This window comes from Panulirus ornatus, chromosome 10 (assembly GCF_036320965.1).
Source record: "Panulirus ornatus isolate Po-2019 chromosome 10, ASM3632096v1, whole genome shotgun sequence".
Lineage (NCBI taxonomy): Eukaryota > Metazoa > Arthropoda > Malacostraca > Decapoda > Palinuridae > Panulirus > Panulirus ornatus.
Genome location: NC_092233.1, coordinates 4,674,682 through 4,700,057, shown reverse-complemented (window position 1 = coordinate 4,700,057; position 25,376 = coordinate 4,674,682). Strand labels below are relative to the sequence as shown.

Here is a 25,376-nt window from a genome sequence, read left to right as displayed (position 1 = left end):
GATCAGAGCGACTAAGAAGTACTGAAGTGTTGAGTTTGTCATCAGACTGTATGACAGCGCTTGGCCCAGCACACTGGTGTAGCGCTTGGCCCAGCACACTGGTGTAGCGCTTGACCTAGCACACTGGTGTAAGGATGTGGAAGTTCAGTGTTCGAAGGATATATCAGATGGGTAAAAGATAAAACAAGTAGAAATCAACAGCTTTAGGATTATAAAGAACGATGTGGCAAATATATGTGATGGGGGAGAGGAAATGTTCAACAGAAGATGAATGGATGAAATCCTTTTAAGATATTATGGTCATGCAGCGTGCATGGCAAGTGACAGGTTTGTGGAGGATGCATGTGGCAGTGTAGTTGAAGAAATTTTATACCATGGAAGTTCAATGGATGCGAGTGAATTCTTAAGGGCTTAAAGATATTTTAGACAAGGATGGTTAAGGGAATTGTTTTGATTATGCACAAATGTGTTATTTTATATGTAAGGATGGAGTCGTGATGGACTAACTTGAAGGTGCAAGTGTGAACAATCGCTTATCGATATCGGCAGCACAAGGAACGTAGTCTGAGGATGTGTGAGTGTACCGAAAGAATATATGTGACCGAGATTGTAGTGAAAGATGTTTGGAATGTTAGATATTTTAACAAAGCTTTTTTGTTGAATAGGTGTCTAAGGACCACGACCACGTTAAAACTCTGATATGGAATTAGTATGTGATAAATTAGAAAAAAACGCTTTGTTTTATTGATGAATTGATGGAGTTTTTATCTTTTTTAATACGATTATAGCCAAGGTTTAGAGATGTGTTGTACACAATGTATTTGATAGATTATATTGTATTTACTTTATGTTCTCCTTCAGGATACGAGAAAACATTGTTTACATTATTTATGTACTTTCCTGTAGTGAGTACAGTACTTGTAGGATCTTCACTGAGTTGCATACTACCTCCACATCTTCTAAGATGCCTCAGAAACACACACACATATATTTGTTCAAGAACTGCAAGTGCCTTATACGTGTGCCAAGAAAATGGAGTATAAAAGGGATGAGTGTCTTTTCCTTAGTACGTGTCCGCAAGGGAGAGTGGGACTAATGGAGATTGAAAAGCCACGGGTAAAACATGCAGCAAGCGGGTGTATTAATGTCGAGTTTCACACACATGTAGAACAATGTTAATGGGAGTAGCCCCTTAGTGCAGCTTCCATGACTGATCAGAACCAAGTGGTGCTCTACCTTGCATGTAACTATAATAACTTCTCTTTGATGGGATTTGTCTTGGTAGCACACGATACGAGAGTCCTGGCTCCCCACTCGCCTCCCTTAGTTCTAAATGCCCTCTTTTCTGAGGGCCGTAGGTCCTCCCTCAGCGTTAGATGTGGAGTGAGCATCCACAGGACTCATACTGAAGGTTCCTAGGCACTCCCAACACTGGGAGGCTCCATATTAGTGTCATTCCTTTGTACAAGACACTCCCTTGTTGCATCACTTCTCTTTCTCTCTCTCTCTCTCCTAAGTGCCTGTACATTCTGACTCGTCCGCTGCATTCCTTCCACTCGCCAGATGTATATCTTTGGGTTTAGGAATCTTGTTTTCTGTCATTTCACATTTCACGTCAACTTAGTGCAGAATTAAGGGCGTGTGTCAGTGAAGGGTTATATCATGTTTCTTGCTGCCTTCACGTGTTATTCCTCTTCTCTGGGAGAAGTTCTCACGATCTCCGAAATCAACAAAAGAAGCAGGACGATCAGTAAAGCACAAGAAGCTGCAGAATAGGTAAGAACTTGTCACTGCGACTCTTGTTTCAACCAAAGGATTTTATTTTCATTCGACAAGGTCCTAATGTCTTCTCCCACGGGAGCTCGGCACTGACGACACGTGTAAAGATGTTGACAAAGCAACGAGGTGATTTCGTCAGTGACCGAGTCGATCTCGTAGGCATACAGCCATTTGGCCAGTCTCTTAAGACGGTCAGACCCAAGAGAAAGATTTTTTTTTTTTTGATGCTCCAGCAGGACTTTTTCCCCGGTTGCCTGCAAGCTGAGACCAAGTGTCCAGTAGTCTAGGAAACTGGAAGCTCTGAGGTAGGCAGATCCTTCTGTGTTATCACCGTAGCTTCTCTCACAGAGGGCCTCAAAGTGGGGTTTCTCTGAAGGACCAAATTCCTCAGTAGAGACGAGTTCAGGAATCAGAGACGTAGATTATCTTCCTATACAGTGCAGGCTTGCGGAGGACTGCTGATTGTAAAAGATGCAATTGCATCATTGCCTGAGGCTTGGGGCAAAGAGTGAGCGAGAATCATTCCAAGTCAAGGTATAACTGCGTATTCAGCTTCCATCAGGAGTTTTATTGGGGGAAACGGGGTTAAACAGAAGTTCATGAAAAAGAGTACCTGTTAAGTTCATTAATAAAGCCATTATGTTCTCAAGCTGGGAAGAGGAAGATTTTCATCATCTCTGCCCAGCACTGGCTCATGTGTTATTGGAATCTACGAGAGACAAAGAAGGAAATTCACTTTGTATCGCCCACTAACAGCTCATTGCTAGGAACGCATTCGTCAGGGTGTGAGAAATTATGTCTAAGCCACAACATTCTTCATCTGCGAGAGGCGGTGATGTAAGGAGGGAGACACCTTCAACTGTCACGTACCAGACGCACATCTCCTTCAAGGACACCGGCAGTAGATTTTGATGGAACTGAGAGGCTGCTTCTCTCTCTCTCTCTCTCTCTCTCTCTCTCTCTCTCTCTCTCTCTCTCTCTCTCTCAGAAGATACAATTCACGGGACATGATGGACATGCTTTGGCAAACAGAAGCATGCAAGTGGATACCCCAGGCCCTTGTATATATTAAAAGCAGAGTCCTTTCCATCCCCGCTCGTTTCTCTCTCTCCCTCCCCGTGCATAGAGGACGAATCCCATCAGAAATATGTTTCTTGAAGAAGAAAAAATATTTTTTTTTTCCTGTGGGGATAGTCCTGCTAGCAATCTCCAGGGTTTACAGTAACAGAGACCACTTGCCCCTCTTCTCTCTCATTTTTGCTTCCGTTTTCTTTGTGGATTGGAGGGAGTTTAACATGACTTATCACAGTGTGAGTAATGTCCAGGGACCCGTATCATATGGGGTCCCGCATGGGTAAGTTGCTCACTACTCGCAGTGTTTCATCAAACTGCTGAAGGAGGGTCCGAGGCCCTTTGGCTTAGGGAGTAGTAAGGCCTAGCTGCCACTGGACGAGAGGACTCGATTATAGTAGCCACAGGACAACCCAGGAGGGAAATGTGTTTCATTCTTCAAATCTTCATAATTGTATATAAATCAGAGATGTTTTATTTCAACATATTAAAGGAAAATTATTTGCAGTTAATTTTAATATTCTACGCACCTTTGTTAAAGAGTCAAGTGCTCCGTTAGCCAAGAGGCTGATATCGGAGAACAGGAAATAATTCGGAGTTTACATGTCCTGTCGTTGTATATAAATTTTTCTCATTTTTCTTTCAAGACAAATGAAATATGTCAAGTCCTTCAAATTTCACGTCAGTGGCATTGACAACTATATCATTTTATAAAAGATGATGAATAGAACCCATAAACAATTGTATGAAAGTCTGTACCACGGTAGTCACTGCCAAAGAACTTCATCAAGAACACAGTGAACACTACTGGATGATGATCGTTCAGGAATGTGAAAGCTGCAAACATTGCTTCCGTCAATACTGGTTTGTTAGCCTTTCTCACGAGTCTTGTTCATTCGTGTGTGCATATATGTATATATATATATATATATATATATATATATATATATATATATATATATATATATATAAACATGGGATGAGCACTGAATTCATAAGCAAAAATCCTCTCCCGGCCCACATGAATCGAGCCGCACCAATGATGTACCTTTGGAACAAACGCTGAGAATGTTTAGACTACTTCCTCCATTACATTCACGGAATTTCTGGCCATTATGGCGACGTCTTACTCATTCTTTTTTGAAAGAGCTGTCGTTAATCTTTCCAGTCGGTGCACACATGATATCGTGGCCAACTTCTTTTGGCCTGTCTATGTACATTGCATTGTCAACATCACCGGTGTTGCAATGTCGTGTAAGGTAAGGAAGGGGTCACGCACCACTGAAAGAATTTCTATCTTGAAAGCCCAGAAGCTTTCTGATGTCTTCACCATCCGAAACAAATTGTGGGTTGCCGTGAGTAAGTAACAAATAGGTTGGACAACAATCTTCAAATGTATTCCACCGAAGTTGTACTAAAAGTGTCTAAATTTACCATGGTAAGTGGCAGGGGGATTAAGCAACAGTCTTGAAGATAGTACATTGAACCTTGACCTCAAAAGGGTACATTTGGTAATACCTTTGTTATCATAGCTACCACAGAAATCAAGATATAAAATTCAAGATTCATACGGCAGCAATTTTAAACATTTCAAATTTTTGGCATATCTGTTGTCCACACATTTTCTCTCACTTACATAAGAACACAGGGACAGCTATACCTCGGAAACTGCCAAGCTGTTTTTCAAAATCAGCATAGTTTTAAATAACCCAACAACTATTGCTAGTTACCAAAGTAACTACGATATTGGTGGAGCAACCCTACAGTTTTGGGACCGGATATACCATCCCAACCGTTACACAAACCCAAGCTATTGGACACACTCTCATGACAGAAGCATCTATCTTCCTCCCGCCCGTCAGAGCCTCCGTCCAGTTGCAGCATGTTCCTGTAGGTGGAGGTCCTCACTGGTCAGGACGAAGATTTATGACGGACTTGGATCCACAGCACCTCCATAGTAAGAGTCAACCAGAAATATACAACCACTTCTGGATAAGTTTACTGTATAGCGTCAGTACTGACCCTAAGGCGTTGCGGCCTCAGTCGACCGGTAGATGTCACACTGGTGGAGCGGCTTGGCGGGGTCCAGCGGGTCGTAATCTCCAGCCCTCAGGTAAAACGCCTCGAGGAACGAACTGCAACACTTGCGCCACTAAGTTTCTGTAAGAATACATCTAATCAGTTAGGTACATATACGTTTAATGCGAAAGTATACTTCGTGGCCTTTGTGGTATTTTGACACCATATTAATCTTTAAAACACTATATTTCTATAGCTCACTATAATAAGACTAAAAGCATTTATAAGCAATGTATTTTAGATGAAGGTACTCACCAGTTAAGTGTCCAGTGGTTAGCATCTCATTTCCTGTTGCACTTTAGGTTTGTCAGTACCAGTTACGCTTAAAAAGCCACAACAACCTTGTTTCAATGGCACTGTAAATTTGTTAGGCTGTTATGTCAAGCTTTTTGGTTAAATGTATCAGCAACCTCTTGACTGGCCGATTTTCTACCATGTACTTCGAACTATCTAATGCCTAGTTGTTTAAAATAAGTCAGCCAACCATAAGAAAATGTCCATTTACCTATCATATTCATTTGATTGTACATTATATTTTTAGCTTTCTCAATCATCATTGTGTCTGAAACTAAGGTTTATCTAAAATGCATTAGGCTCAGCTATTCATAAGGTACAATACAGCTGCAGTAATTTAGATTTCTTAGACGATATCATAGACGATAAACTAATACTGTCTTCCATCAAATCAATAAGTCACCTTTCTCCACTCGTCTACAAATGTCAGTTTTATTGGTACGGTGTTAGTATAACTTGATAAATTCTGCCCATGTGACGAGTATAACCCACTATGAGGATTAATGGCAGGTAACTGACGAGTCGATGACTGACGTTTGGGTGAGGAAAACTGTAAAGATACTCGCCAAGCGGCGGCGTCAGGAACTACCACAGAGGAGTAAACTTTGGAGAAGCTTCAAGTGTGTGTGTGAAACATATCGGATAAAATTGTATTAATACTACAATACGTAATTGCATTTTTGATTATTGGATATTTCGGATACGAGAGCTTTCTGGCTTGGTAGATGTCGGATAATGATGATTTGCTCCTTATTAATTGTGGATTACGAATGTTTTCTAAATCCCGTTGTTTACACTAGTGATATGATGATGTTCAGTGAACTGGATGTCTTGCTCGTTATGATTCACATCAAACAGAAGTCTTTTGCATATCGGTGTCTGGCAACAGAAGAACGAAGAATGAGTTCTGTGCTGCATCCGGGTGAGTCTGCTTCTGGATTAAGTCTGCTGTGCCATCATTCATGCTCCTTGGCGAGTTTTCTGCTTATCTATGGTTGAGTTTACTATTGCTGGTTTTCTTCTTTTACTCCTTATTACATTGTTGCTGTTCTACCTCTCTGGTACCCTGCTTTGATGAATTCAGGACCTGGTTCCTCTCTGGACAAGGCCGAAGTCAAATTTCTATTAATATATGACACTCTTGTTTATTTATCCCATTCATTTGTTTTCCATTCGATAGGCATTATATGTTGTATGTCTGCCTGTCTATTTGCTAACCTATCTGTCGATCTATCCATCCAGATAGTCATACGAGTTTTTCAATTGTTATCGGTGTTCAGGAAATAAATTCATTCCGAAATAGAATTTTCATTTCTTTCTTGTCTAGAGTCGAAGGCCAGCTATCTTAGAGGACCAGACCACCTGTAGCAAGATTTGGGCATAGTCCAAGGGTTGGACAGTCAACACAGTAGCCTGGACTACTTGCTCCTAGACGGACTACGCATATTGTAGCCTAAACTACTTTCCTCTGAGGCGTTGACCACGTACTCTAAGCTGAAGACTACCTCCGCTGAAACTTAGACTGTTTAGAGCAGGACGACCTGCTGTAATTACTACATCATCTGGCTTTTAGCCGAAATTACCAGTAGAATGGGCTGGATTACCTGCATCCGGGCCAAGACAACCTATTCCAATGCCTAGCCTAGAGTGATCATACCATGGCTGTGACTATCTATGCGTAGCCTAGGAGTTACCGTAAAGCCAAACATATCTTTTCCTTGTCTAAGCTATCTCGGACGAGGCCTAGCCTTACTGACAGAGGCCTTGATAACCTCTCTTAAGGATGGGACAACATGACCAAGGCTACGAAAACCTCCCCAAATGAAGAACATCTGCCTCAAGGCCCGGACTACGTGCCATACTGCCTGGAATACTTACCGAGGCCTTAGACAATCTACCCAAGGGCTAGGCTACGTGCCTGGAGGGCTAGACTACCAACCCAGAGGTCTGGGCTACCTGAACTAAGACTTAGAACTACCTACCGGGAGACGTAATTGCGAAGACTTCCTGCTTATCCAGAAATCCTTCCTACTTACCCTTGTGCTCAAGACTACATGACCAGTCACATAAATCACTTGCGTATGGCATAGTCCACCTAGGATAGCTATGGCTGCCTACTCAGAAGCGAAGATTATACCAAGGGAGAAGACCACTTGCCTATGATACTCTACCTCAAGTTTCACGACCTGCATTGGCCCAGTTCGAGGGTTAGGCTGCCTATCACGAGGCTTGCATTATGTTAGGAAGCTTAGACCATCTCCCCGAGAGATTGAGGTTAATCTTCACGTTAGATTCTTGAGACAATAATTATACATATGCTTACTTTATCTCCATATGATAATCACATCAACTGTTAAGTATCCAGTATAACATTAAGACTTTTTCAATTTTCTTTAGAACGTTAACTTCTTACCAAGTACACCAGCAAGTGCAGAGGACATTTTGAAATAAGCACATAACAACATACATATCTAAATGCTATACTACCACAATGGTATTGGTATATATTACACATATATAGGAACTTGCTCAAAAGGGAGGCCATCATTTCCCAGCTCCTGATTGGAGCGTTGCCTCGAAGCTGCAAAAGCCTCACACAAAGGGTCTTGGTGATTTTATAATATTGAATAATAATAATAATAATGATGATAATCATAATAATAAATGTGTTTACATATGTTATTCATTTATTACTTTATACATATATCTAGCAATTTACTTGTTTGGCTACACATCTTTTATGTATTTATCGATTAAAATTTTAACATTAGTATGTTCTAAGAAGGAATAGTGGTTCCAACAATGTTGTATGGTTGCGAGGCGTGGGCTATGGATAGAGTTGTGCGCAGGAGGATGGATGTGCTGGAAATGAGATGTTTGAGGACAATGTGTGGTGTGAGGTGGTTTGATCGAGTAAGTAACGTAAGGGTAAGAGAGATGTGTGGAAATAAAAAGAGCGTGGTTGAGAGAGCAGAAGAGGGTGTTTTGAAATGGTTTGGGCACATGGAGAGAATGAGTGAGGAAAGATTGACCAAGAGGATATATGTGTCGGAGGTGGAGGGAACGAGGAGAAGAGGGAGACCAAATTGGAGGTGGAAAGATGGAGTGAAAAAGATTTTGTGTGATCGGGGCCTGAACATGCAGGAGGGTGAAAGGAGGGCAAGGAATAGAGTGAATTGGAGCGATGTGGTATACAGGGGTTGACGTGCTGTCAGTGGATTGAATCAAGGCATGTGAAGCGTCTGGGGTAAACCATGGAAAGCTGTGTAGGTATGTATATTTGCGTGTGTGGACGTGTCTTACACACACACACACACACACGTATATATATATATATATATATATATATATATATATATATATATATATATATATATATATATATTCTTGTTGATCTACTTTTTAGGTGATCTTTGGATAATTTTCATCAAATTTTACCTAAATATGTACAGATAGTTTGTATATATACACACACATGAACAAATACATTTATACAAGAAGTTTTCAGCAAAACATTGACCTACAAATTTTGACATCGCACAAGACCATGTGTGGCAGACTGTCATATGACACAAAACCACGTGTAGCAGACTGTCATATGACAAAACCTCGTGTGGCAGATTGTCATATGACACACAAGACCACGTGTGGTAGACTGTCATATGACACACAAGACTACGGTGGCAGACTATCATATGACACACAAGACCACGTATGACACTGTCACATGACTCACTACGACTCAGATCTCGGCTTGTGATTTTTATCATCAAATCTTCTTAAACAGAGAGACGTTATAGTGTGAGGTGGTGTGTGGAGCAGGCTGGCGGTGCAGGAGTTATCAAGAACGTAACAAGTAGCGGCAGTAGGAATAGTAGCAGCAGACCTGCCCAAGGAACAGCAGCAGCAGCAGCAGACTGGTGGCTCTCGGCCTGTTTGGCAGCAGACTCAGGCAAGCAAAACACTTCGTCTGTTGCATAAAGAAATAGTCACATAAACCACTACAATACATCTCTTTCGTCGTATACAATAAGTTTATACAGCTATCGTATAATCATGAACACTTCCTATACACAAACAGTTTATACAGCTATTGTATGATTATGAACAGTTCCTATACAAAAGTTTATACAGCTATTGTATGAACAGTTCCTATACAAAAGTTTATACAGCAATTGTATGATTATGAACACTTCCTATACAAAAGTTTATACAGCTTTTGTATGATCATGAACAGTTCCTATACAAAAACAACTGATACATCTGTTGTATGATCATGAACAGTTTCTATCTATTTTTCTTAAGAAACCCTTTTAAAGACGATCAAACTCGATGGTACTTTATCATTTCTCTGTTTTCTCTGTCCTCACCATAGTTAGGTTCAGATCCTACCTGCTTATCAGTTAAACACAGAAGAATTTAAGCTATAATTCTCTTTCCACAATACATTCTAAAACTACACACACACATACACATACACTGTGATTAGTTGACGAGGATTCACGGGCGCGCCCACCAGTGTTTGAAATCTGAGGGTGGCAGTTAACCTACAGTCTATCCAAGCTGCTCATCCTTCCTTCGAGGCTGATCGATAAATAGCTACCTGGCATAGGCTGGTGTGTGTGTGTGTGTGTGTGTGTGTGTGTGTGTGTGTGTGTAAATACAATGTTAGGAAACGGGGCAACATGAGTGTTAAACTCTTTCCATATAACACGTAAATAGTAATGAAAGAGAGTGATATCAGTGGATACAAATGCAGATGGACTGATGGTAAATGGCAAAGAACTGCAATTAAAGATCGTGTTAGGGTAAATGCACCTGATGTTGTCAGAATATGGAGATCCATGGTGTATGTACATTTGTCTTTCTTTAGATATATTTGTCATGACATTGGGATTGCGACGGATTAAGGTCAATGGCACCCGAATTGGGTTGAAGTTGGCGACAGCACAAAACGCTGGTTCTCTGGTGTTTTTTTTTTGAGCCTCCGTGTGGCCCACGTAGCGGGATACGCCGCCCAGGATTCGACTCCGACCCATAGTGTATGTACATTAGTAAGGTTCTCTCATCAGTCTACCAACACAAGGCGTCGAATACTACAAGAGCAAGGAACAGTCAGGTCCACTCACCAGTCTAGCAACATAAGGAGTGAGGTGCTACAAGAGCAAGGGACAGTCAGGTCCACTCACCAGTCTAGCAACACAAGAAGTAAGGTGCTACAAGAGCAAGGGACAGTCAGGTCCACTCACCAGTCTGCCAGCCGATGACCTCCCGTGTTGGTGGTTGTCCCGCGTCAGCCACTCCTCCAGGGGCCTGAAGTACTCCCTAATGGCTGAGGCGTCCATCTTCCTCTCGCCCGTTAGAGCCTCCAGCGCCTCCGGCCACGGCTTGGAGGAGCCCAGCTGCAGCATGTCCCTGTAGGTGGAGGTCCTCACTGGTCAGGACGAACATTTATGACGGACTTGGATCCACGGCACTTCCATAGAAAGAGTCAACCAGGAATATACAACCACTTCTGGATAAGTATATTGTATAGCGTCAGTACTGACCCGAAGGCGTTGCCGGCCTCAGTCGACTGGTAGATGTCACACTTGTGGAGCGGTTTGGTGGGGTCCAGTGGGTCGTACTCTCCAGCCTTCAGGCACAACGACTTGTGGAACTGGAACTGCAGTATGTTGGCCACGAAAAACCTGGAAGTACGCCACAGATCCACTTCAGGAAATGCGAAGAAAATGAGGAAGAAGAGTTGACTGTTGAAAACCAAGCCACAAAGTGCAAGACTTCTCAGTTATCCAAAGAGGAAGCAGATTGTTGCTGGAACTTACTTTTAAGACCAGTAGACTGGCTTGCGGGCTCTTGATCTCACCTGATGTACGGCGCATTGGTTGCGATGTGGTACTTGGCCGCGGGGTCGAAATCATCCTCTGAGCGCTGTACTGGAGGCTTGATCCCTTGTAATCTGTACCTGTAGATTAATGATTAATGAAACAAGTGGGTACAGGAGAACACAGGAGGCAAACAACGATCCTGGAGGTTAAGAAATCTAACCATCGACCTTACATAAAGGTGAAATTTCTCTTACTTAACCAAAAGGTAACTGATCAGTAGTTTTAAGACCTGTTCCATTAATTAGGTTCATCTCTCTATCCTTCCTCCATCCACCTTACGTTACTGGCTGGACCGTCCTATCCTCACGGAAGAGATGACAACCTTCTCCCATCCTGACAACATGGTCACCAGACTGTGAGACAAGACAGAATCACGTGACCGAGTGAGATGACGGCCATATTCCATCTTGGTCTACAGTTATGATGGAGACAATGGTCATCGCCTCACCTCAGGTCCCACCAGGCACAGTTCCAGCGGTCCTCAGGAATCTGGCCGCTGAAGACGTCCCACCGCCACGAGTCTACCAGGTACCCAAAGGGCAAGAAGGCAACTTTACTCAGCGCCATTTCCAAGAGGAAGTTGATATCAGCCTTGGGGTCGTCCTCCAGGTTCTCCAGCAGACCGATCTTGTGCAGGTGTTTGGGTGTGGACACGCTCAAGGCCAAAACGTCCCCAACAGCTTCGTGGAACCCTGTGGTAAGATATGAAAATTTTCTGTCTTCTGGATACACTCGGGAAAATCTCTCGTTAGTCCAGTGATTTAATGTGAAAATATGTGAACTGTGGAACATAGAAAATATGGCTGACTTCATCACTTTCATTGCTTATATGTAATCTGGATGTGATCAAGAAGGAAATTATAATTGAAAGCTATAAAGCAGAGGTTTCCCACCCTGGGGTCGGAGAGCGTTTTTCTTATGGTGGAGGAAAGGACATCTATTGTTATATCATGGGCTAGAGAGGAGGGCGAGGAAGGCCCTAGAAGCAGAGCACATACAAGTGGAAGATTTCACAAAAATTAAGTCGGGCTTTGTTAGATGGGCAGAGACTTCATGTCATACAGCGATACGTGAGCGGTCGACGAGGGGACACGGTGGGGCTAGCGGACCAGTCTAGCCAATGAAAGAACGAGAACCAAACGGGTAGGAAGCCAGCTGGATGAGGAAAGATGCCTGTATATAAGTTTGTTGTTTCTCTTATGAATTATTCTACTTGAGGAAAACCTTTTGTCCAAACGTCTAGAATAATGTCTTTGCTCTATCCTCATGTTTCTGCATCACCCACTATCTACACACACACACACACACACACACACACACACACACACACACACACACACACACACTGCCTCGCCCAGGATGCAATCCTTGGCGGATGAATTTGTGATTCAGTCAGAAACATTAACCACCACATCACGGAAGACCTGCTACCCTAACTTTCCGGTTCTGATAAGCGCTTGACCATCAATAAGCTGGTTTATTCGTAGATGGAGCTGCAATGACCTTAGAAAAATCGAAATTGGATGTCATAGAAAACAGATTGAGAACCACTGCTGTAAAGGAATGGTTTACCACTGGTAGCATGAATGGTTTACTAACAAATCTTACGAAAATGAATACACGTTAAGCCACTAAATGGGACTTTATTGCAACTACATTGTGAAACTAAACCTCCAGGAACGAAAACCCATCGTAATCCTACTCCATAACTTCACTGCAGCAGGTCGTCTGCAGGAGTCTTACCTGGATTGGCTCCTTCGCGGAACACCTTCGGCAGATGTTTATACTGCAGGAAGTACTGGACGTGACCCATCTCATGGTGCACTGTTCTCATGTCTTCTATTGTCAAGTCTGTACACTCCATAATCCTGACGAAAACAAAAGGAATAAATTATGAGCATTTTGAATTATCGTCTAAAAGAGGAATTTCAAACATGGAGAATTTTCTCTCCCTAAGATGTGTGGTATGATTCTGTTCTATCATACCCTTAACACTATGAGCTCTGCATTACGCCCTTAAGTACGAAGGGACGACTTGAGGTGAGCCAGAAGGTGAAATAGAATTTTAAGGCTCTGTGTGCGTTGAGGAACGTGTGGAAGAAGGCAAACAGAAGGTAAAGATCGGTGTGTTTGAATGTATAGTTGCTCCGACAGTGTCGTATGGGAAGTGTTTTATATGAGAGTCCATGGGAATGCCAGACAAGAGAGGACCCGTTGGCCCATTTCTGGGTTATCTGTTTTGAAAAATTGGTACAATGGGCTGCCCTTTGACCTGTCCCTTAACGGCAAGTCAAAGGCCAGGCTATCATGTAAAGATTAAGTTAAACCTATCGTAAAATCTGTCCACTTATATCATGGATCTCTGGAGACATCTCAGAGTTTGTTTGCTTAATATTTCTGCAAAGCTTAGCCACATCACAGACTTTGTTTAATGTCTAGTATTTCTGCAAAGCCGAGCCACTTATTCTACCATGATTTTGAAGCGACATTCAAATTTGTAGGAATGGCATCAATTTCTCACTTCGCATCTACGACTATGGGAATTTCATGGCAATCTTACCTGTAATCTTTGCCATTACAGAAGTCCCAGGCACTGGCATGGCAAACCAACTCCCGTCCTTCGGGTTTCTGAATGATCGAATTTTCCCAAAACTCCGTAGGCATCCGACTCAGGTTGAGAGACACGAAGAACTCTTCGGACAGTTCGAACAGCACCCTTGGTGTATAACCCTGTGAAAATATTGTACTTTTGATTGTCTTTCCCATAAGGTTCTGGAAGGCAAAGGATATCACGAGCAATATTCCTCAACATCTCACGAAAGACGAAGTTCTTTGTCTTCTGATCAGAACTGTAGTTCGCGCCAAAGGTTTTCCCCTTATATTGTAATTCTCATCTGGGATGAGCCGAACTTCAGTTTGGCATACACAAAACTGATGCTCATGTTTTAAGGAAGCAAAGATCTTGCACATGATGAAAGAAGGAGAGCCATAAGTAGAATGTTTGGCAAGAAATGCCTAATGACAAACATAATCAGACGTAAAATCTTAAGACATTCAGGGCATTATGTAAACATTTACCAAAACTGTCAATATAAACAGAAAGAAGATCTGCATTAACCACGGCTGTGGATATAAAATTAGAGTTGATCATGGAAGATTCCATGACCAGAAATGAATGAACTGTGGCTACCAAGTTTTTGGTTAGTGAAGGAACATTACAGATTCTAATGAAAGGAGTGTGTGCTCAAGTAAGATACAGGAGTTATGTAATACTGAATTCCTACCATTCAGAGAGGCAACTGTATTCATTATATACATGAACAAACATAACAGAAAGTTGTTGACAGCCACGTGGACCCGTGTGACTTCAACTATTACAAGGGACAGCTACCTGCATCTCCATCTGAGGAGTAACATCAATGGAAGCCTTGTCAGGGAAGGGGACGGTCATGTGGTACACATCACTCCAGCTCTGAGCCCACATGTTGCCCTAGCAGGTGGGCAGGAATGGGGCCACCTCGAGTCACCTTACGCTCTCCATACTCCTGTTGATAACGAATCTTTTATTACATATCAAGTAGCAATTGTACATTTAGTAATTATGATATGATTGGAAAATCCTGTATATAAGGATGCATGAAGAGGTAACGCGGAGGGAACGCAAGTGAATGAGAACTGGCGACTCTACGTCATTCGGTCTACTAAAGTATTAAGGTTACCTGAATCAAGTTGGGAAGCTATTCCCCCGGGACGATGATAATGGACGCAAGACCACCGGTGGTGGAGATGATGGTAGAGATAATGATCGGTGCTGCTTATTTAGGAAGTCGGCCTGGAATTCATGGGACTCTATCCCTTATATGGGAAACTCCAGAGAAAATATTTGTTCCGTAAGAACACTATATGTTTGAACGGTAAAGATGAATATGATCAACAATGTTACGTTTTAGTTCACTGGTACTTTAAAATGTGTTTTCGGAGTAACAATGTGTGACACGGTACCTACGTATCAATGTTAAGGTTTCTCACCTAAACGAATAAGGCTTAAGAGTTTGAGGACTTTATATTAAGTGCAGCTGATCGCATTGTAACCACTGAATCTATCTACTTATTGTCACGCTTATGTGTATCTCTTTCTAGTGAACTGAAATTTCTTCAAAGCCTTGACGAGGTTGTAAATCTTCCACAACACACATCCACTTAAAAGAGACCATACACATTCAGTCACACATTCGACCTGTGCCAGAAATGGCACCCCAAGAAAAAGGCTGTTATTGATAAGATCCTGTGCTACGTTAGCACTAGCAAACATTTTCGCATATAAGAGGTGTTACTCCAGCCCCTAGACTGAGAAACTGCGTCGGGTGGTTCCGTCAGTGTAGTACCGCCCGTGGCCGAGAGTGGTGCCACTTAATGTTTACATTTTTCTTCAGTGATGCGTAGTAAGAACGTGAAAGTTACACTTGACAATAAGAATACATTATGCCCCTCATCCACAATGTGAGCCGTGAATGGGGTATGGAGGCGGAAGAATACTGAGGAGAGAGAGAGAGAGAGAGAGAGAGAGAGAGAGAGAGAGAGAGAGAGAGAGAGAGAGAGAGAGAGAGAGAGAGAGAGAGAGAGAGAGAGTTAAAAGATGGAGGTTATGGGTCTACTTCAAGTGTAGAAGGTATTTCAACTAAACTTGAAACGCTTGTACTCGCAGTCCATACCTAACTCGGCTTCCTCCTGACGAAGGCGTTCAGTTTATAGTATCGAGGCTGGCTTCGGCTGTTCCTACTAAGATTCAGGATACGTACCTCCCTTAGTTTCCTCCTGACGTAGGCGTGCAACTGCTGGTACAGTGGCTTCAGCTGCTCCCACAGCTCAGCTATGTCTTCACGGAATGTTTCCGACTCGTAAGGATATAGCCACATTTCTTCCATGTTGCTAAAACCTTCAAAAAGATTCACATCTAAAAATCATGGCAAATTAAGAGTAAATAATTTAACTGGCATACTGTTACGGAGCAGTTATATAAATGCGAGGTTTGTTCTTCAATACTTGATTTGTAATATATGAACACTGCATCAAGAGAGATGAGATGAATTATGTATAGGTTTGTTAATACGTTAGCTTTGGTTACGGTAATACACACTAGGCAATGTAGCTCAATGCAACGGGTAGTGAGACCTTCTTTAAGTTAGCTTAGATACACCATAATCTTTCTGGCCACAGACACAACCCTGGCCACAACCACAGCAGTGGCTAGAGTCCCAGGATGCCACAGCAGGAAGGGCAGGGACGGACCGTTAAGGGCGGCAGCCTTGTTGGCCAGGGTGATGAAGCGTTTGTAATGTTGCCGAAGACGACGCCCTGAGTTGTCGCGCCACATCTTCCAGACGTGTTCCAGCTCCTCGTAGTTACGACTCCTCCGTAGTATTCTACCCAGGTCTGGAAACATGAAGGACCTTATTGAAAAAGTCGAATCATTATTTCATTCTCAAAATACATATTCTCTTCTTTCATACTTCTTCGCCGTATCCCGCGCTGGACTAGACGAAGAAAAGAACTGAAATCTTATTCCAGGTGGGTAATTGTTTTCCGTATCATTTGTAACCAGTGGAATGGACAGAAAATAGAGGTGTAATTACTGAATAACACAGCTGGCCCAGTGTAGCTGTATTACACCAATCGATGTGGCACGTACTTTATTCAAACGTCTGTGACGTGAACAGTTCTCACCAGTCGTTAGGTCGGGAATCAAAGGTTATTGGGATGCGATGAAGCGCAGGATAGATTCATACTCTTTAGACATTCATATTTTGTTAGTCAAAGTATCGACGGCATTTGTATACGTATCTGCTGGGAAGGAGTGCGTTGGATTTGGAGAACAAGAGAAAGCAGTGGGGAAGTGGTGTTGATGGTGGTGGGAAGGGGGGTGGGGGGTATGTAACTTAAAAGTATGAGACTTAAAACAGAGGCAAATAAGAACTTCAAAGAGATCAGAAAGATATATTGGAAGGAGGTGAATTAGTGTGAGGTGAACAACAGGACAAATGGCAGAGAGGAAAGTGGATGGGGACGCGGTAAAGCCCAAAGGTGTAAGGATATGGGGTAAACATTTGGAAAGAATGCTGAATGCTGTAGATGGTACGGTGGTGGAGGTGGTATGGTTGGGACGGTGTGATTCGAAGAGATAGAGTCAAAGTGAATGATAAGATGAGAAAAGGAAACGAAAGCTCTGCGTAATATGAAATGTGGTAAAGCGTTAGGAGTGGAAGGATTTGCAAATGAGATTCTCAAGAAAAGGTGTGACTTGTTGATTGGTCAGTAAGGCTGTTCGATGGACGAATTGCGAGAGATGAGGTGCCTGTGTATGCACAGTTTAGTTATATCATAGGAAAGGGCAACAGATATAGCTGATCGAATCAAAAAAGTATCTATCTTTTGAATGTACCGTGTGTGATGTATGGGAGAAAGGCGACCAAGATGGAGAAGCAGTGTGGTTTAGGAGAGGTAAACGGTGTATGGACTAGGTGTCTGCTTGTAGAACATGTGTGAAAATACTCCCTAAATACCTGTCCTCAATGCCTTCCTAATTTGACCCGCCCTTCTAGCACCTGCTCCCACCTCTCGACTTCTCCAGCAGTTACCCCCCACCACTCCAGTGCCTGCCTCCACCCACCCCTTCCATCACGTCTCCACCACTTTCACCCTCCTGCCTGACTATCCTGTCTTCAACTGTACAGATCAAACATTTAGGATACTGTCACCGTCCTCCACTCGACAGTCGTGTCACACCCCATCAGGTATTGTCTGTTTCTACCACGTCCTCCCTTAAACACAGCATCTGCCACTAAAACACTCACAACAGAGTCGGACGTTAGTCCTGGCCCCTTGCCAACGTCCTTGTACTAGACTTTGCCTCCCTAAAGGAAACCTGCATATCCAGTGCTTGTGAGAGTTAGATGTGACCCTCTTATGCTGGCACAAGCAGGCCCTGATCCCGTGCCAGCGACCCATCTTGATCATAAGACGCGGGACACGAACACAGAGCGTCCCTATTGACCCTCGATGCAAATCAATTCCATCACAGTGCAATCATTACGGTGTGGGCAAAACGTTAGTATCGCTGGGCAACCTCGAGTGAATAATATTAAGACAAACGGACGTGATGTGATTACAGTTCAAGGGGTTGTAATACTTGGGTGTTGCCTGAAGACTTACCAACCTGTATTACCACAGTGCCATGCCAATTATCGTCTTCTAATGTACAAGGTCACATCATCAACTTCCCCCAGCCTCTGTCTCCCATCCTTTATCATACGATACAATCTTTCTGTGTCACTTTCCTAAATACAACTTCCCTCTGGCAATTACTCGACATTTGGTAAAGTTAAAGTTTCGTTTGCAACAACAGGTTACTGGTTGTTTCTATGTTCATGTCCTACGTAGGATTACATGATTCAGTTGATGCATGTTGACAGTGATTCATCACATATGTCCAGCCAGGTGTTGTGCGCAGTTGTATACCTGGACAGGTGTTCTATACCTCTGGCCCAGACTGTCGTGTTGTGTACAGCATCTCCTACTCTGGCGTGATGATAACACTTTACTAGATCTACTTATTTCGAAGGTGTTACGTTGGTTACAATTCTTTATCCGGAGCAGCGAAGGAGATCAAGCCTACGAAAAACAGCGAGCTTAATGCAACATCAGTGGGAATGTTGACTGACAGATTACTTAGTTATATTTCATACACAGAACACTGATAGATTCCTGGTGTTCATAGGCCACGTATGTGAAGGATAAATCTGGACGATGGAACAGGGGCTAACTAACCAAGATATTACTTCCTATGTAATTCTAAGAGATGTTGTTAACATATGGAATGATTTACTCATCAAAGTAATTCGAAGTAGTACCATACATACGTTGAAGCACAGACTTGATGGATATTTTGCTTCAGATCCACAAATGACTTTGTCGCAAACAGCCTCGTTAGAGCCCTGTTGTCTGTTTACATTCATTTGTCTCTGTATACTGAAAGAAGAGGACGAAGTACGTGGAGACGGCCGTAGTATACCGAGGTACAGATGGGAGTATATTAGACGCTGAGGACCCCAGTAATAGCGCAACGGGAGGTTACGAGAAAGCACAACAGGTTTGTGAAACAGTAGATGCAGAGATCAGTAATGCAGGCAGACGGCGGAAAATGAAAGTTGTATGGCTAGGGAGGTGAACGGACCTGGAAAATGACAGAGGCGTAACCGGAGATGAAGAGAGGGCTGGCTACAGTGACAAGTAAGATGATACGAGGTGATGAATGAGATCAGTGTGAGGGTAAAAGTAGATATGACTGATCGATTAACGAGAGTGGAGTGCAGGGTAGAGCAATGACCGATCACTTGACACGGATTACAAAACCTGTATCATGTGAGGAATAAGCCAGTACAAAGGTTACAGAGAAGTGAAGGGGGGAGGGAAAAAGTATGAGTGAAGATACAACTGACTTTCACTCTGTATGGATGTAAACCAGTTAGGATAATATTATAGTATACAGTCGGCTTAGAGGGACTTGTACCAACGTAGTCAAAGGCAAGAGGAAGGAAAATAGACTCTGCAATAGACGGACAGAGTCAACACAGGAGTTGCCAAGGCTTGCAGGAGTATCAGCGGGTGATGCCTGGGTGTGGGATCAGAGTCGATGTGCGATGAAAAGGGTTTGTGCAGCGTTACCTGAAGACAGACAAACGCTAACTGATGACCTTAGTGTACAGATAACAGATGTGATGCATCATGCGAGAAGGGAGCTCATCATACACTATAGTGTGTATAAAGGTTTGAGGTAGGGTTGTGTCGTGAAGCCTTATACACTTGTGAACCATCTTCTGAAAATGGAAATTGATTCAATGAACAAGAGAATGTATGATAAAGAGGGCTTGGTACTCAAGAGCTTGGCTGTTCGACCCTCGTAAAATTCATCGGCGTACACCTGTAAATCTCAATATAGGAATTGGATGCGTTCAGTCTAGTGATACAGACTGTGACGCATGTGCGGACAGCCAAGGGTCAAGTCCGCTTGGGTTCGAATCCTGCTCGCGACAGCCAGTCTACAGTCATCCTAGCTGTTCATCTTCCCCTGGGCGTTGGATGATGAGTTGAATTGGGTTCCTGGTTTACTCTCTTTCTCCACACACTAACACACACACACACACTATATATATATATATATATATATATATATATATATATATATATATATATATATATATATATATATATATATATATATATTTTCTTTTTTTTTTTTTTTTTTTCAAACTATTCGCCATTTCCCGCATTAGCGAGGTAGCGTTAAGAACAGAGGACTGGGCCTTTTTCGGAATATCCTCACCTGGCCCCCTCTGTTCCTTCTTTTGGAAAATTAAAAAAAAACGAGAGGGGAGGATTTCCAGCCCCCCGCTCCCTCCCCTTTTAGTCGCCTTCTACGACACGCAGGGAATACGTGGGAAGTATTCTTAATCCCCTATCCCCAGGGATAATATATATATATATATATATATATATATATATATATATATAGGAAAAGATCACAACTGAGCGCGTGATCAACTAAATTCCTTTCTTATCCACAGGGAAATGAAACACGATAAGTTCCCAATTATTTCTGTATTTCATAATAGAAGATTCGATGATATTTCTCGTGGAACAAGAGTTAGAGTTGATTACTAAGATGGCACCTGGTTCGATCCTGGCTGTTGGAGGTTTGTATGTTCTATGAAGGTGTACGTTCCTAAGCACTTTGTTCGTATATATATATATATATATATATATATATATATATATATATATATATATATATATATATATATATATATATATATTCCTATGAGCCCACGGGGAAAATGAAACACTTGTCGTGTTTCATTTTCCCTGTGGACTCATAGGAATATCTTGATTACGCGGAAAATTGTGATCCTTTCCAATATATATATATATATATATATATATATATATATATATATATATATATATATATATATATATATATATATATATTCTTTCTTTCATACTATTCGCCATTTCCCGCATTAGCGAGGTAGCGTCAAGAACAGAGGACTGGGCCTTTGAGGGAATATCCTCACCTGGCCCCCTTCTCTGTTCCTTCTTTTGGAAAATTAAAAAAAAAAAAATGAGAGGGGAGGATTTCCAGCCCCCCGCTCCCTACCCTTTTAGTCGCCTTCTACGACACGCAGGGAATACGTGGGAAGTATTCTTTCTCCCCTAACCCCAGGGGGGGCATATATATATATATATATATATATATATATATATATATATATATATATATATATATATATATAGTTGATAGAGATGCTCTGTGGAAGGTATTAAGAATATATGGTGTGGGAGGCAAGTTGTTAGAAGCAGTGAAAAGTTTTTATCGAGGATGTAAGGCATGTGTACGTGTAGGAAGAGAGGAAAGTGCTTGGTTCTCAGTGAATGTAGGTTTGCGGCAGGGGTGTGTGATGTCTCCATGGTTGTTTAATTTGTTTATGGATGGGGTTGTTAGGGAGGTGAATGCAAGAGTTTTGGAAAGAGGGGCAAGTATGAAGTCTGTTGGGGATGAGAGAGCTTGGGAAGTGAGTCAATTGTTGTTCGCTGATGATACAGCGCTGGTGGCTGATTCATGTGAGAAACTGCAGAAGCTGGTGAGTTTGGTAAAGTGTGTGAAAGAAGAAAGTTAAGAGTAAATGTGAATAAGAGCAAGGTTATTAGGTACAGTAGGGTTGAGGGTCAAGTCAATTGGGAGGTGAGTTTGAATGGAGAAAAACTGGAGGAAGTGAAGTGTTTTAGATATCTGGGAGTGGATCTGGCAGCGGATGGAACCATGGAAGCGGAAGTGGATCATAGGGTGGGGGAGGGGGCGAAAATTCTGGGAGCCTTGAAGAATGTGTGGAAGTCGAGAACATTATCTCGGAAAGCAAAAATGGGTATGTTTGAAGGAATAGTGGTTCCAATAATGTTGTATGGTTGCGAGGCGTGGGCTATGGACAGAGTTGTGCGCAGGAGGATGGATGTGCTGGAAATGAGATGTTTGAGGACAATGTGTGGTGTGAGGTGGTTTGATCGAGTAAGTAACGTAAGGGTAAGAGAGATGTGTGGAAATAAAAAGAGCGTGGTTGAGAGAGCAGAAGAGGGTGTTTTGAAATGGTTTGGGCACATGGAGAGAATGAGTGAGGAAAGATTGACCAAGAGGATATATGTGTCGGAGGTGGAAGGAACGAGGAGAAGAGGGAGACCAAATTGGAGGTGGAAAGATGGAGTGAAAAAGATTTTGTGTGATCGGGGCCTGAACATGCAGGAGGGTGAAAGGAGGGCAAGGAATAGAGTGAATTGGAGCGATGTGGTATACCGGGGTTGACGTACTGTCAGTGGATTGAATCAAGGCATGTGAAGCGTCTGGGGTAAACCATGGAAAGCTGTGTAGGTATGTATATTTGCGTGTGTGGACGTATGTATATACATGTGTATGGGGGTGGGTTGGGCCATTTCTTTCGTCTGTTTCCTTGCGCTACCTCGCAAACGCGGGAGACAGCGGAAAAAAAAAAAAAAAAAAAAAAAAAAAAAATATATATATATATATATATATATCTATCGCTGAGACTGACAAAGGCGCCACCTACCTGGCTCGAGGGAAAGTTGGCAGTTCTTGGGGTCTTTGAAGTCGCAGATCTTAGCAGTGCTGTATATGGACATCATCTCTGCCTCCAGTCTGTTGTACTGTCAAGGGAACGTTGCGATAACACCCAGGCACTGCTAAACTTACTAGGGTCAACTCTCTTCATATTCATCAGTTATTACATGGCAGAAGAGACGCAAGAGCCTCACCTCCTCGAGTTCATTCTTGGACAGGGCGGAGGTACCCAGGATGGACATGAGCTTGAATTGCCTCTTGAGGAACGGGTCGCTAAGCTTCTCCCATTTACCATTCCATTTCCGGACCCTCTCCCATGCCTTCTTCTGCCACTTGGCGTACTTCAGCAGGGCCGCTAACTACAGGAGAACAAAGATCTTTGAAATAGTATTGCATACGAAGTATGATTCTCGCACTCACTAGAATTATGAAAACGGACTCGGAATTATAGCAAACAGCGAAAATAACGGGAAATCCAAAATAATCTTTTCCAGAGGGCACCATGACCTTCGGGCGTCATGGCGGTAGCTATGACCTCATTCTTTGGGGCTAGGTCACCGAGCCCATATAGGCTGCACCGTGGCACTCAATGGTATCAAAAGTAGTGAAGATACTATTAGTGGTAATAGTATTAAAGACACTGTTAGCACAGAACTAATGAATATACGTATAGTAAATGTGGCCAGATGGCCAAGACCTGGTCCCGCTTGGCCTGCTCTCTCTCTCCCTCTCTTTCTCCCCCTTGGACATAGGACCTGTCTACTAGCATCCATCCCCGGCCAAGAGAAACTGTCTGTCACGTACCCTCTTCTGCTTGTGCTTGTCCGTGATGTCCGACTGGTAGTTCCAGTCGGCCAGCTTGACCTCCTTACACGCCTGCGACCCCAGATCGTCCACCTCCTGCAGGAAGGTCCTCGCCGCCTCCTCCAGGTGCTTAGCCTCGGTCAGGGTCTGACCTGCCGCCACACACATGGTTATTCAACTCGGGTTATTCACTCATACCTTCCCTATACATCAGAGTACAACTCTCGTGGCTTACCAGATTGATGGCCTCTTTGCAACCCTGACTCCCTGTACACCTGACTTACAAAATAATGAACATAATTAAAAGTAATAAAGATATGAATTGACACGTCGAAGGGTTGCCAGAAGTTGCTAAGCTTGACCTTTGTATAATGCCAATGGAACTTCTCGTCCAGTTAAGCAAACATACACGTTGACCTAAAATTCATGAAGGTAAAATGTCTCTCTCTTAATTTACAAAATGTCTTGAGATCTTGCTGGAGCTAAGAGATATGAAGGTACTGTAACCTGTAATCATGTTTTCGAGTAATAAATTCAAGGTGAACAGAAAGGTAGATATGCACCGAAAGAAGCTGAACATATCTTATGTTCTTTCATTTCTTTTTCATTATAAATCACATGATACGAACGATTACTCGTGAATAGTTAGCATTATCTCTAATAACTGTCTTTCGGTGAAACATGTTAGAATTTGCCTTTAGATATCCATGGCAAATGCTATTCAGCAATACCAGATATGTCTGCTCCAAAACTTTCATTTCTGGTAATCAGTTTGGAAATCATCCATAGCGTCATTTTCTTTCCCAGTTTCAAAATGCAAATATTCAAAAGTTGTTGCCTTGGTTTATCAGCAAGTCATTTCACAGTTTGGTTTTGTGTAAAACTGGACCACAGGCTCTATTCTAGCGAACCTAATTACTTGCGACAGCTCACTCTATGGCAAAATCTTAGTTTCTTTCGCAACATAGATTTCATCTGCCCTGCAAATTATAGACACTGGGTCTGAAATTTTCATTAAGGTGATTAATCTTATTAATTACCCAGACACGGGAGAGGCAGCCAGAGCATACAATACACAGCAATGGTTGATCTATGATGACTCGTCTTAAAACTATCTCACCATAACTCGACGCTGTGTTACACTGACCATTTCCCTGAGTTCACAACCTTTCCTGACACCATGAGTTTCAAAATCACAACTGGTTCGCGTTCTCGAAGTTCAAAAGACGCGACCCACTTTCCTGAGCTTTAGGGTAAGACGTATAATGGGATGGCGTAGCGTGTTCCCATACTGAAATTTTGAGGTTTTCTAAGATTGCTATGTTCAAAGTGTTCACTAGCGACCCAAGACTTGACGTATCTATCCTCACCCGCCCATCGACACGGACAGTGAATCAATTCGATGCTTGTCACCCTCATTACGTACATGTGTCACTGATGATATATCTCTAGCATACACCTTATTGAAACCACTTCAAATATGCACAGTTCGTATTACCAGTAGTAGTTATGACCCAACGTTTCAGTTACCTATTTCCCACCTATTATCTGGCCAAGCGAGTGCTGGGTCGCCGCCACACATGTTATGACAATCAGCCATACCACCACCATCACGGATATCATTAAACTAACTCTTCGAAGAATCTCTCTTGACGTGCATTGTCATCGGGTACTGCCCTGCGCATGCGCTTCTCTGACCTCCTGCTATGCACGAATCAGAAAGTATTTTAAGTGTTGCCACTGCGAGAAGATAGAATAATACAAGAAACAAGACTTTG

At 42.6% G+C, this 25,376-nt stretch overlaps 2 protein-coding genes across 2 annotated transcripts in view; one reads left to right on the top strand and one right to left on the bottom strand.

Annotated features, from left to right (window-relative positions):
* Window positions 1–25,376, top strand: part of LOC139750709 (angiotensin-converting enzyme-like) — a 101,002-nt gene that overhangs the window by 42,455 nt on the left and 33,171 nt on the right. The window contains exons 15-17 of the mRNA XM_071665383.1: window positions 1,837–1,970; window positions 10,841–11,033; window positions 11,530–11,808. Of these exons, the coding sequence (XP_071521484.1) occupies window positions 1,837–1,970; window positions 10,841–11,033; window positions 11,530–11,808 (606 nt within the window). The remainder of the gene's footprint in view (window positions 1–1,836; window positions 1,971–10,840; window positions 11,034–11,529; window positions 11,809–25,376) is intronic.
* Window positions 8,594–25,190, bottom strand: LOC139750734 (angiotensin-converting enzyme-like). The gene is given in 16 exon segments (XM_071665414.1): window positions 8,594–9,193; window positions 10,473–10,490; window positions 10,493–10,638; window positions 10,773–10,913; window positions 11,090–11,188; window positions 11,560–11,803; window positions 12,855–12,979; window positions 13,672–13,841; window positions 14,503–14,601; window positions 14,603–14,656; window positions 15,911–16,047; window positions 16,401–16,544; window positions 22,784–22,880; window positions 22,989–23,153; window positions 23,599–23,750; window positions 25,129–25,190. Coding segments are annotated over 16 exon segments (2,019 nt in total). The 5' UTR covers window positions 25,181–25,190; the 3' UTR covers window positions 8,594–9,017.